A 13708-nucleotide genomic window follows, 5' to 3' on the forward strand; every position below is an offset into this window, starting at 1 on the left:
GCATCACACTGTTGACTCATGTTCAACTTGTGGTCTACTTGGACTCCCAGATCCCTTTCACATGTACTTTCATTCAGCCAGGTGTCCCCCATCCTATATCTGTGCATTTCATTTTTCTGCCCTAAGTGCAGTACCTTACATTTCTCTGTGTTTAATTTCATTTTGTTAGTTTTGGCCCAGCTTTCTAGTCTATTCAGATCATTTTGAATGTGGATCCTGTCCTCTGGAGTATTAGCTATTCCTCCTAATTTGGTGTCATCTGCAAATTTGATAAGTATGCTCCCAATTCTGTCATCCAGGTCATTGATAAAGATGTTGAATAACACTGGCCCCAGGACGAATCCCTGTGGGAACCCTCTGGTCACTTCTCTCCAGGATGAAAAAAGGTGGTTAGCAGTTTGGTTACCACTCCAGGAGATAAAATAAAAATCAAAGTTCATTAGTTCCATGGAAAGAGGGCCCTTGCAGCTGGAAAGGCACAACACAACACACACATCTGGAGTACCATGTGGGTACTACACCAGAAAATAAAAGAGCAATAAAAACCAAAGTCCCATTACCAAGAGCAATGGAAAGGGGGGGGGGGGTCACACAGATACACACAGAGGCCCCTCTTCCTTCTGGAGTACCAAGTGGGCATTATTATTATCATTACTACTAGTAGTAGTTCTGGTAGCACTCCAGAAAATACAAATAAAAATAAAAACCCAAGTCCTATTACCAAGAGAAATGGCAAAAGGGGGGTCTAGCAGCTGGGAAGGCAGCCCCCCCAGACCCCTTTGGAGCACCAGGTGGGTATTACTCCAGACAACGAGACATGATGCCAAGGTCCATTGGGAGGACCCCCAAAGAGCAGACGCCTCCAGGGCAGCCCCCTTGGCTTGCTGCCTCCAGTCCCACCCCCCTCTCTCTCTCTTTGAGGGTTGTGGGGAGGGGGCGGCGAGAGGGAGAGAGGAGAGGCGAAAGGTGGGGACTGGCTGGAGATGGACGCAGCCAGCATCCAATGCGCGCCGGAATTGGAGAGCTAGGCTCGGGTGGGAGCCAATGAGGCGGCGGCCGGAGCGGGACTTCCTTTGGCTGCTGCCGCCAGGAGGAGGAGGAGGAGGAGGAGGTGACACGTCAGTGCGGGGCTGGAAGGCGGCCAGGGAGGAGGAGGAGGAGGAGGAGAAGTTGCGGGAACCCAGAGAGGAGAAGAAGGAGAAAGAGAAGGAGAAGGAGGAGAAGTCCTCGCTTGGAGAAGGGCGCCAAGAAGGGCGCAGCGAGGGGGAGAAGCTGCTCCAGGCTCCTGCTCCAGCCCTGGCAACAGGAGGAAGGAAGGAAGGAAGGAAGGAAGGAAGGAAGGAAGGAAGAGGGGGCAGCCCCGGGGAGCCTTTGCCCCGAGGGGTCTTTCTGGGCCATAACCTTGGAATCCCCCTTCGGGAACTCCCCTCCCCCCTCCCCCCCAAAAGGGCAAAACTTAAAACAAAAACCCAAACTACTAACATCTTTTTAAAAGCTACAAAACAACAGCAAGCCTTGTTTGCGAAGCAGAAGCCCTTCGGCCTCGGCATCCGCTCTCCGCGGAGTGGTTTCTTCTTAGAAAGGTTCACCTCTGTCCCTTTTTCATGGCATTTTTTTCAACATTGTAAGCCGCTTTGAGTCCCATCTTTGGAAGAAGAAGGATATCAATCAATATAGTTATATAACAATATTTTAGTGAGACTTCCTCGCCCTCTCTCAGCTTTCGCTTAGATTTGGGATCCTAGAACAATATTCGAGGGAGACTTCCTCTCTCAGCTTTCGCTTAGATGTATAAATGTAATTATATAGGGATCATTGAGTAAGACTTCCTCTCACTGTTTCAACTTTTTCTTAGATTTGTAATTCTGTAAATAATCTAGTGCAACTTCCTATCTTAACTTTCTCAGATTTATAAATATAATGATAATTGAGTGAGACTTCCTCTCAATATATCAACTTTCCTAGATTTATAATTATATAACAATAATTGAGGGAGACTTCCTCTCGCTACGTTAACTTTTTTCTTAGATTTATCAATATAATTATATAATAATAATAATAATCAAGGGAGACTTCCTCTCTCTCAATTACCAACTTCCTCCTGAGGAGGCCCCATCCAGAAGGCAAGGGCCCCTGAGCAGTTGGTGCTGAGGTTCGCCCTCCTTTGCCCCAAATACAGGTTTCCCCCTCATCACCCAGACTGCTGTCTAGCATGACCTGAGATACCTAGCAAAACTTAAGGGAGTGCCAGTGGGTTGAAGTTAGGGCCTGGGTCTATGGCAGCAGGGGCTGGAAGCACGCCTCCCCGAGTCCCATGCTGCTTGCTCTGACTGTTGCCTAAACGCTGAAGTCTAGTGGTGGACAAGCCCTTGGACTCCCCCCCCTCCAAGGAAGGGACTATGGGCAACGGGATGTGTTCCCGAAAGCAGAAGCGCATCCTGCAGTCCCTCCTGCTCCTCACTGTGGTGTTTGGCTTCATCTATGGGGCGATGCTCTACTACGAGTTGCAGAGCCAGCTGAAGAAGGCAGAGGCTGTGGCCCTCAAGTACCAGCAACACCAAGAGTCCCTTTCAGCACAACTGCAAGGTAAAACGTTGTTGTTGTTTTTTCTCTTACCTTCCTTGGGCAAGATCTACCAAAGAAATGGCCAGGGCCTCCTGTCTTCTGCTGAGTCCAGGAAAACACTTCATATGACTTACCCAACTGTTCTACTTCTATAGCCATTGGGCCATTATTGGTCTGTTGTTTGGGTGTGGTAGTATGGAGTGGAAGCTTCTTTTGCTACAGACAGTTCTGACATTCAGATGGAGCAAAGGTGATTTTTAAAAAATTAAACAATCAAACTAGGGAATAAATACAATGTTACAAATACATTAACATATATGTTCTAGTCAGCATAGCTTCCAATCTGGACATATAGTCTTGGTTAATGAATTAAAATCAGGGGTTCCCAAATTTTGTTCTGCCAGCTGTTTTTGATTTGAAGTCCCAGAAGCCCCAGCCAGGTTGGCCAACTGTCAGGAATTCTGGGGGCTGAAGTCCAAAGCATCTGGAGGACCACCGTTTGGGAATCAGTGGTTTAAACTGTATGTGTTTAGGTGTCTCCCAGCTAGGACTGAGTGTCCATTTGAAAATAGGACTGTTACTTTTAAAAGCCTTTGTTCAACCATTGAGGGGATGGTTGAGGCTGAGTGCGCTCAGTGCTGGGATGGTTGAGAGTTGAGAGTCAACATTCTTGGCCATAACATTCTTCACATTCCCATTCCCATAACCCTCTTTGATAGGCCTCTTTGAAAATTCCATTTCTTTCCTTTAAAGCAGACGGTGTGAAATGAGTGGCCAAGACAGATTTATCAACGCTGCATTTGGAGCAAGTTCACCATTGCCCTTAATGATTAGGAGTTCTATGTTGTTGCTGGCAACAAGCACACATTCTTGTACTGTGCATTAAAGACTCAAAAACATCTGGGGAACTCAGAAAGGGGGCTATCTCTTGTTTGTTTTAATGCTCTTCCCAAGGTTTGGTAGCATTTAGTGCTTGTTTCATTTCCATTTTCTAGCTATACAAGTGAGCTGTAGGCTGGGATCGCTGTCCCTGAGATACTGCCTCAGTCATGCCAAATGGATCAAAGACAGGGGAAATGCCCAGGACTTTGCCCTTCTTCAGGTCTGAAGGGACTGCTTTTCTCTGCCCATCAATGCCATTAAGTGTAATCCACTCCAGCCCTAAGCCAGCCCTCCAATGGGTCCTGCACATATGCCCTCAAAGGACTTTGCATTTTGGAACTGCTTGAGGAACTCCATCACCTTAGTCTGGCCTTGTTTGTGGCCTTCCATATGTTTTTGAACTCCAGCTTCCTTCAGCATCAATAAACATGGGCAGAGTTTGGTAAACTTGGGGACTGCATTTCAGCAACTTCTAGAGAGCCACATTTGCTCTGTCTCTGTTCTAAAGTCATCTCAACCATTGCAACATCCTATACTGGAGGAGCCCATTATTTACCAATGCATCCTCTAAATAATTTCCTTTCAATTGGCTCTAGTATGTGGGTGATGCTGATACCCAATAATATTGGAGAGGGGCTTCCTTTGATTCATTTTATGACATTCATAATGTAATTAATACTGGTTCTACACCATCTCATTCTTTTTGTTTGGAAAAAAAAGACAGTAAGTCTAAAGTCTGAGTACAGCCCTCTGTATCCATGGATTCTACATTCATGGATTCCACCATCCATACTTTGGCAATATTTCTTTTAAAACTCCAAAAAGCAAACCTTGATTTTACAAATGTATACAAAGGAACACTATTTTATTCTGCCATTATATATAATGGGACCTGACAATTCACATATTGTGGTATCCATGGGAGATCCTGGAACCAAACTTCAAAGTCTTACTGTACATAATTATCTGGGATTAAGCACTGTTGAATTAAAATAAGCCTTTCTTTTATTGTACATATTAAAATATTTTAAACCAGTCTTCATTCTGGTGGATCCCAGGGTGATGCAGAAGTATATTTAAAACAATTTGTTGACATGTGGTACACTGAAATAGTGGGAGAGTATGTTTTGAGTAAATATGCATAGGGTTGTTGTACCATTTCTTATGTGGTCCAGGCTCTAGAGGAGTGTTTCTCATTCATTTCTGTGAAGTGGTAGTCATCTAAGTGGGACATAGGTTTTCTACAAGTTGCAACTTCTAATAGAATTACTGTTTTTATTTCATCTGTGATTACTCAAAACATTACAGTTAGTTTTTAGCTCCTTTAGAGTTACCATAAGTCATGTTATAATAATAGATGTCATTCTTGGTAAAAGTGTTTTTTTTTTTTTAATTTGTATCATGGTGAGATCAAAGTTTTTGATAAGAGTATTTGATGGGATTTCAGATGTGAATCACTTCTGTAGAGAATTTCAGTTGTTCATTTGTTTGTGCAGCGCCCTGCTCTATCTGTTTTCAGATTCTAAAAAGAAAAACAGAAAGAAAAATACAGTTTCATCTACTTTAAGAAAGTGTTTTAAACTGTGAGGGTAGCTTGCTGCTCCCATAACCTGCTTCTTTGTTTACATAGCCTCAGATTATTGATAAATAGTTGGATTTAGTTATGATTGTTTGCAAATACTTGATTCAGCTTGTTAACCAGTAACAAACTGATTCTTACACACACGATGTTTCTAACAAACTCTAGTTCACAATTTAATCTAGTTGAGAAAGCACTTGGCAGATCCATTGCATGTTGTTATTAATAATTTGTATTGTCAAATAACATACAGCAGATACTTCGTAAGACAGAATCTCCTGGTAGCCAGGGCCTACATACTGAGTACGTTTGGGTTGCTAGCAATCAGCTGCAAATTTTCATCAAGGGATAAGGAAGTTTTGCCAAGTTGCAAAGCAAATAATAGTAAGTTTTCAAACTGTAAGAAACAAGAAATGTCATGCCAATGGCTACAGGTTGGGAAAGGTTGAGAAAGTCTGCTTTAAAGTTACAAAAACTCCAAAAGATGCATATAAGGGCTGTATTACTTATCTGTCACTCAATCAGTCAATCACTTCATCCCCAAGAGTGGTGTATTATCATGGGGCGTTATTCCCTGCATAGTTATATACTACGTTATACATTACATGTAATATATTGTATCATATCAGATACGTGTATCACATACATGCTGTGCAATATATAGCCGCCTTGGGTCCCATTTTGGGAGAAAGGCGGGATAAAAATAAATAAATAAAATATGTTTTGGCTGCTCTATAACTGTAAAGCTACTTCTTTCAGTTAGTCTCAAATGTACTACAAGATCCCCTTGTAAAGCTATTGTTACTTATAAATAAATGTTGTTGAGGAACTTTGAAAAGGCCCATTTTGTGTGAAATACATTTCTAGCCCTCTCACTCTTTGGCATAGTGGTTTGAGCTTTGAACTACAACTTTAGAGGCCAGAGTTTGATATGTGCTCATCCATGAAACCCACTGGGTGACCTTGGGTAAGTCACATGCTCTGAGACTGCAATGACAAACCTCCTCTGAATAAATCTTTCCAAGAAAACCTTAGGATAGGTGTGTCTTAGGGTATCCATAAGTTGGGAATGACTTGAAGACATACAGCACGCACACGCACACACAGAGTTTTCTTTAGAATGAGGTGACAGTCAGAAATATGAAAGTTGTACTTTCTGTGTCTTGGTCCTAACCGAAAAATACAGAAATCCTGAATGCCTCAGTGGGAAGAGTCAGATGAGTTTCAAAGCAGTCTGAACATGCAAATTCTTCCTTGGGTAAAGCAAGTAATCAAGGCATTCAAACAACAAATCCATCTGAGTTGTCCTACAGATCAGTGGAATGAGGACATGCACTTTATGGCTGGAAAAGATAGGAAAAACAGGGATTGGGATTCTGGTCTGGTAAAGAAGCTGTGGTCTCCAAATTAAGAATTTGCATGTTCAAATTGGGAACCAACTTGGCATTAAATAACTTTGGCACCACTGGTAACAATCACCCTTTGCCTCTTTGTTATTTTTGCAATCTTGGACAAGACAAAAACATGGGCATTGATGAAGCACTTACTGCAGTATTATATGTGTCTGGTAGACTTTGTTGTACTTGGCAATTTAGACATTATGCAGGCCTGTTGTAATTCTTTTCCTATGGCCCAATTGTTTGCATGTTTATTTGCAAGAAAACCCTGTTGAGATTGATGAAACTTGTTTTTAGTAGGTATCTACAGGGTTATGCTGTCAATCTATTTTATATGGAGGTATGGTTTGGAATTATTTCTTTGTCTCTTCAGGGTATATAGGATATCAAATTTAGGTTAACTAAGCAGCATCAATGTGTTAGCCATAAAAAGTAGCATTTGGACTAGGATTTGATCCCAGATTATTATTTTTTTGTACCATAGTAATTGAAGCCTGTAAACTGGAAAATGTGGTTCTAGACACAGAATAATTGACTAGTGCTATTTGTATGGTGCTGATGTGAGAGTAGAATGTACTTTCATGCAATACGTTTGTGAGAATTAATGTTCTGTGAAGCAATACTTGGAAGAGGAATGTAATCTGTAATAAAATAACTACAATTGGATCTTCATTTTGTAATAACATGATGCAGGAAAACGTTGACTTCCCATTTTCTGCAAGTGACTGTGTTATATGTGGCTCAGTATTGGAAATAGTGATGGTAGAGTTAATTAATGCAAAGTTAATAGGGTAAAAAAAATAGGAATCCTTAGTATTTGTGTATAGAGTGTGTACCAATGTCCTGCCACTTTGCATGTTCTCAAGAAATTTGGGAATGCTAGTAGCTGATGGTCTTTGAAGCAATTGTTCCTGTTCCCTGTTGCATCCTATCAGACTTCAACTGAGTTGTTAAAATAACAGGTTGTTGCCTTTTGTAAGTGGGCATGGTTTTCAAAAATCCTGCAATTCCACACTGTCCAGATTATATAAGTAATACTCTATGAGAGCATACACTGTATCATTGTGATGCCTTCTTAGTCAGTGTTAACAGTTCTGCCTACTGACCTTGAGATCGGTGAAATTATTTTTTAAAAATGTCATTTACTTTCGATCTTTCTTTCTGTCTTTCTTTCTTTTTTTGGGGGGGGGGGCTTTTAAAAATCAGCTATACACACACACACACACACACACACACATATAAATTGTTTACAAAAGGTAAAACACAATTACATCACCATTCTACTTTAAAAACATGAGCTAAAATACAGATTTACAGAGCTGAGGTCACATTCAAAACTCCAAACCAAAATCTGCTGTGGTGGAACATGAGTATGAAAGTCGGAGTTTATATATTCTATAAGAGGTAACCACTTTTCCTTGAACTGATTGCAGTTCCTTGCCCCAGATGTTCTCCTGGCATTGTCTGCAAGCTTCTCCATTAACCATCCTTCCCAGAACTTCGTCCACCATTGCTCCATGGACAGATGACCTGTTTTCCAGTTTCTAGCAATTATCAATCTAGCTATAGCAATTGAAAAGGATATAATGGAGAAATTTATTGTCAAATTGAAATATTGACAAGAGAATCAATTCTGGGGTGGGTTGAACCTTTTGCTTAGTGATGTCTGACATCAATTGAACAATCTCTGTCCAGAATTGTTGGACAATTGGGCACTCCAACCACATGTGTAGGTATGTACCTCTTGCCCCACAACCCCTCTAGCACAATGAAGATGTCTTCCTTGTCATTCGTGCTAGCTGGACAGGGGTCAGGTACCATCTGTATACCACTTTCAATGTGTTTTCCCGTAGGGCAGATGACTTAGACTTATAAAGAGGACATGCCCATATATGATGCCATTCTGCATCTGAAATAACCGACTGTATATCCAACTCCCACCCTGTTTTAGAAAAAGTACCCCTCCCATAGGAGTTCTCAGTCATCCAGTTATACAATGTAGCTGAGCCTCCCTTCACTGGGACCTGGGACTGTACACATTTGTTCAAGTGTACCTTCTTAGTCAGTGTTAACAGTTCTGCTTACTGACCTTGAGATCGGTGAAACTATATTATTTTTTAAAAATGTCATTTACTTACCATCTTTCAAGGCAGTATAACTTTCCCTCTTCCCACTTTATGGTCACAATATCCCAGTAAGTTAGCTGAGTTAGAATGATTTGCTCAAAATTATCTCGTGTGTTTTATGGCAGATCATGGATGTGAACTTGAATATCCCAATTCCCAGTCCAACATTCTCACATATGCTGGTATCTAGAAACAGAGGTGTTTGAGAAACTGAAACATCCTAATACTAAAGTGAGCCCTTGGTATCGACTGGGCTTTGGTTCCAGGACCCTTCCCCCTGTGAATAACAAAATCCATGGATGTTCAAGACCCATTAAATACAATGGCATGATAAAATGGTGTCCCTTAAATAATATGGCAAAATAAAGGTTTGCTTTTGTAATGTGTATTTTTTATAATGATTTCAACCTGTGGATAAAAAAATCCATGGATATTGAGGGGCAACAAAGGTTAATAATAATAATAATAATAATAATAATAATAATAATAACAACAACAACTGTATTAACAATGAATAAATCTGTATGCCAAACCTCTGTGTACCAAACAGTAAAAGAAATATTTTAGTTCAGGGTTGTCAGTATGGCAGATAGGACACTCTGGCAATTTGGCATGTTTTTCTAAATCTATTTGAAGAACATTTATTGGGAATGAACATCCTGTTCCTTTGTAAAGTTAAGATTCCTTTGCCACAGTTTGTTTGTACCAAATTGGAAAACACCATGGTCTTGCTCCTGAAATTTTCAGGTGTGGGACACTTTGGCCATTGCTCTTTTCCTCTGAAGCAAATGTTGAATATTTTTTTCTGTTATCAAAATAAAGTAATGCACAAAAGGCCATCACACAGAGGCACTCAGTCAGAAGAATAACATATAATGGATCACAGAGCAGTGTATCCAAAATGTAGATTAATTAAACTCTCATTGTGTCCTGCTAAGTCATTTGTTTACACTGAGATCAGATGAAGTGCAGGAAAGGGTAACCCTTTGTCAGCACATAGTTTGTGTAACAAACAAAGAGATGATGTTATCTGCAATGTTACATTTACAGTCTGTTTTATGAATGATGATTCATACAGAAATGTGCAGCGCTTGAGAGCACTTGATGATCTGCGGTAGAGCATTCGGATTGGTGCCACCCAAAAACACCATGTTCAAGCCCATGCAAAAGTTTGGTTTCTGGCATTTGATTGATGTCTCAGTCATGCATGCACCTTAATATGCATATTGTTGCTTGGTGCTGCAGTTGTCAAATGATCATCAGCTTTCATGTGTGAACCAGCCTTGGCTCCCATACCTATTAGCCAGTCTGCACTTTCTTGCTATTTGTAAAGTTAGCACTCTTGTACAAAACTGTAGTCTTTTGGCTTGTCTTCCTACCTCCTACCTCACATGCTCATTGCTCTTCATCCTGAAGATCACATCAGAAAGGAGGAGATAAAGAAGACACTGGAGAGGAAAGCCAACAGGAACATTCTAAACTTAAAGAATCCATTTCTCCTGGCTGACTGAACTAATACCATGAGGTTACTCTTGTCCTACTTGTGTAAATGTTCAATGTGCGGGGGATAACTCCTACAGAAAGGACGCCATTGTTATAATCTAGACTTTTTCTAGCAATAACTTCTAAGTGTCATGAGGATTTTGCATGTGTGTGCACATGTCTGTAGGTGTTCACTTTCTTCTTTAAACTCTGTAGATGCCACACTCTGTAATTGACTTGCCTGCCTCCTGGGCAGGGTTTGTCTAGCCCCTCTAAGGTTGAGGATAGCAAAGTAGGAAGAAAGAGAGTCTATTGGGATGCAGTTAGGAAAAACATGGGAAAGCGAGTCGTTGGCTGCTGCTGTGAAAAGGGCTTTTACGAAATTGGTGCTCTACTGCATTGTATGCCTTCAAGTCATTTCCAATTTATGATGACCTCAAGGTGAATGTATCATGGAATTTTCTTGGCCAGATATTTTCAGAGGGAATTTGCCTTTGCCTTTCCCTGAGGCTGAGAGCGTGTGACTTGCCCAAGGTCGTCAAGTGCGTATCCATGGCCAGCGGGGATTCAAACCTTTGTTTCCGTAGTCATGGTCCAATGCCCAAACCACTACACCATGCTGAATTTCTCTGTACTTGTCACTCATGTCTTTTCAATGAATAGTGTTTTAATTTTATAATTTGGTTAAATGTATTTTAACATTATAATTCTTTGCCTATCCTGGCTTGGTTCTGTTTTGTTTTGTGGGTTGCTTTCAGTCCCAGTTCTAGTAGAATAATGGGATGTACGTCACATAAAATAAATAGGCTTGAGTCCAGATTGTAAGATCATATCCGAAAGACCATATCTCCCCATATGAACCTGACTGAATCTTAATACCATCAAGGGAGGGCTTTTCCGTCAGTTTCACCCTTATCACAGACACAGCTGGTATGGAGACATCAGAGGGCCTCCTCACCACCCCATCTGCTGGGAGGATTGATTTGGGGGGGGGGCGGTGTGGATTTGTTAATTCACAGTGCTCCAGCCAAAAAGCATGCAGAGATCCCAGGCAGCAATGTTCCCTTTCAAGACCGGTGTGTGGAAAACATGTACTCCCACTTTTAAGATGATTAAATGGAACAAAATACATCCATATATAAATGAACATCTCCTTACAGAGGGAAAATGGCCTCCTCTATGCTAAAAAATGGTGCCTCTATTAAATGTAGGTATGTTTCTCATGTACAAAAAGTGAATATTGTTTGTATAGTACTTCTTGTTTACCTTTTGTTAAGGAGTGAGTTCACTAAATAAGAAATAGAAAAGAATTAAAGGATGTTCTGCAAGGGCCTGTTCATTAACAATTTCATTCGGTGGCATTTAATAACATTTAAGCATATATAACTCTGCAAGATTGTTGTAGAAACCTGTATAAACAGTTACTTTCTCAGTTTCCAGTCCAGTCTGACCAGTTATTTCTTTTGTGAAATGGATACTGATGTAATTTTGGAAGTGCAGGAATGTTAGCTGATCCTGCTGAAGTGCTTTAAATAGGAATTGCTCTGTGGTCTTGAGGAAGAATTAAAAAGCTTGTATGCCAAAACTAGCTTCAAGAAATGTGATAGTGTGGAAGGTCTAGACGGTTACTACATTGCCTTTCAGATGAAAATGGTTAAGTAAGTGATGGGGCAGGAACAAGAGAAAATCCAGGGTGGGAGGAATAAAATGAAGCTCTATATTTATTTTAGTTTACAATCTATGGAAAGATAAATCTCTGTAAGGGACATTTCATCTCTGTACTCATCCTGCCAATCTGGAAATTACATTTTCATTTCCTTTCCATTACTTCTTTAGGCATTACATTCATTGTATTCCTGGACAGGGACAAACTTACCATAGTAATTCAAGTTCTGTTAAATTTCAGACTAGACTATTGTAATGCACTCTGTGTGGGACTGCCCTCAAAGATGACTCAGAACTAGGGTTGCCATAGGTCCGGACCTCCAAACCGGGACAAATGTAGGACAAAATTTTCAAATGTAGGACAAAATTTTTGTGCCCTACATTTGAATAGGAGCCCCGGACCTGGGCCCCGCCCTCACTGCTGTGGCGATGGGGGCGGGGCTAAAGCGGGGAGGGAATACTCCTCCCAGGGAGGCTTGCCCTCCCGGCCTTCGCCCTGCCCTCGCTGCTGTGGTGACGGGGGCGGGGCTAAGGCGGGGAGGGAATACTCCTCCCAGGGAGGCTTGCCCTCCCGGCCTTCGCCCCGCCCTCGCTGCTGTGGCGACGGGGGCGGGGCTAAGGCAGGGAGGGAATACTACTCCCAGGGAGGCTTGCCCTCCCGGCCTTCGCCCTGCCCTCGCTGCTGTGGTGACGGGGGCGGGGCTAAGGCGGGGAGGGAATACTACTCCCAGGGAGGCTTGCCCTCCCGGCCTTTGCCCCGCCCTCGCTGCTGTGGCGATGGGGGCGGGGCTAAGGCGGGGAGGGAATACTCCTCCCAGGGAGGCTTGCCCTCCCGGCCTTCACCCCGCCCTCGCTGCTGTGGCGACGGGGGCGGGGCTAAGGCGGGGAGGGAATACTCCTCCCAGGGAGGCTTTCCCCAGGCCTGGGCCCCACCCTCGCTGCTGTGGCAATGGGGACGGGGCTAAGGCAGGGAGGGAATACTCCCCTCAGCCCGGGGGCGGGCGAAATCCTGGGGGCGGGGCCAAACCGGGGCGGGACTGTGCGGCCCCGCCCAAAACCGGGAAAGTCCGGCCCACCAGCGGGATATGGCAACCCTACTCAGAACCTGCAGTTAGGGCAACATAGCCATGTAGTTTCCAGGGAAGGGTGAGAGGATAGCTGATAATTTCCTGACTATGTCTTGCTAGCTGGTGAACAATGTCCACATTATTATTATTATTATTATTATTATTAACTATAATTTTACTTTGCCTTTTCTCCAAAACAAGGACTCATGGCAGCCAAAATAAATAAATAATACAAAAGACTGAATTGTTGTCGATTGTTATGTGCCTTCAAGTCATTTCTGACTTATAGCAACTGTAAAACATGAGATTTTCTTGGCAAGGTTTGTTGTGGAGGTGGAGTTTGCCTGTGTTCAAGGGGGGCTTTGCTATTGTATTCCTCTGAGACTGAGAAAATGTGACTTTTCCAAAGTCATCTAATGAGTTTTCATGGCCAAGCAGGGATTTGAATCCTAATAGCCCAGAGTCCTAGTCTAGCACTCAAACCACTATCCCATGCTGGCCTTGAAAATAAATTATTAATGACATTAAAAAGAATTTAACACAAACTGATAAAAGACCATTAAAAAACAGTACAGTTAAAACAATACAGCACACATTTTCGATTACACCGAAAGATGGAAAGAGGTCCAGCAGATCCAGTAGGAACGCACATCTCCTATCTAGTTTCTCGTGAAGATTGTGTGCTAATGTGACCCATATGGGGCTGTTTCTGTCCAGGTCTGAAACCAGATTGAAATGGATTAAGATATTATACTTTGGTAGTGTTTTTAAACAAATAATTCCCCTCACCCTCTTTACATTTGTAAGAGGTTTTATCATGTGGAGGTTTTTTTTAAAAAAGGAAGGAAAGAAGAGAGAGAAAGGCCTGAAGAAAGTGAGTAGGTTTTTTTTTACTACTTCTAAGATTGGAGCATAGAAATCATCCAATAGAACAGATTTACAGTA

The 13708-nt window shown here is 42.1% G+C and overlaps 1 protein-coding gene across 2 annotated transcripts in view; it reads left to right on the forward strand.

The window, feature by feature from the left end:
• Positions 1–1768: 1768 nt before the first annotated feature.
• LOC149318036 (Golgi integral membrane protein 4-like) overlaps positions 1769–13708 on the forward strand; it is a 65707-nt gene continuing 53767 nt past the window's right edge. Inside the window, exon 1 of one of the 2 annotated variants that reach the window (XM_089508899.1) lies at positions 1769–2586. In XM_089508899.1, the coding sequence (XP_089365025.1) occupies positions 2400–2586 (187 nt within the window). In that variant the 5' untranslated portion in view covers positions 1769–2399. The remainder of the gene's footprint in view (positions 2587–13708) is intronic. The other variant, XM_089508900.1, reaches the window with a different exon arrangement.

Source organism: Sceloporus occidentalis, unplaced genomic scaffold, assembly GCF_023333645.1.
Source record: "Sceloporus occidentalis isolate IW3139 unplaced genomic scaffold, rSceOcc1.0.p SCAF_2, whole genome shotgun sequence".
Classification (NCBI taxonomy): Eukaryota; Metazoa; Chordata; class Lepidosauria; order Squamata; family Phrynosomatidae; genus Sceloporus; species Sceloporus occidentalis.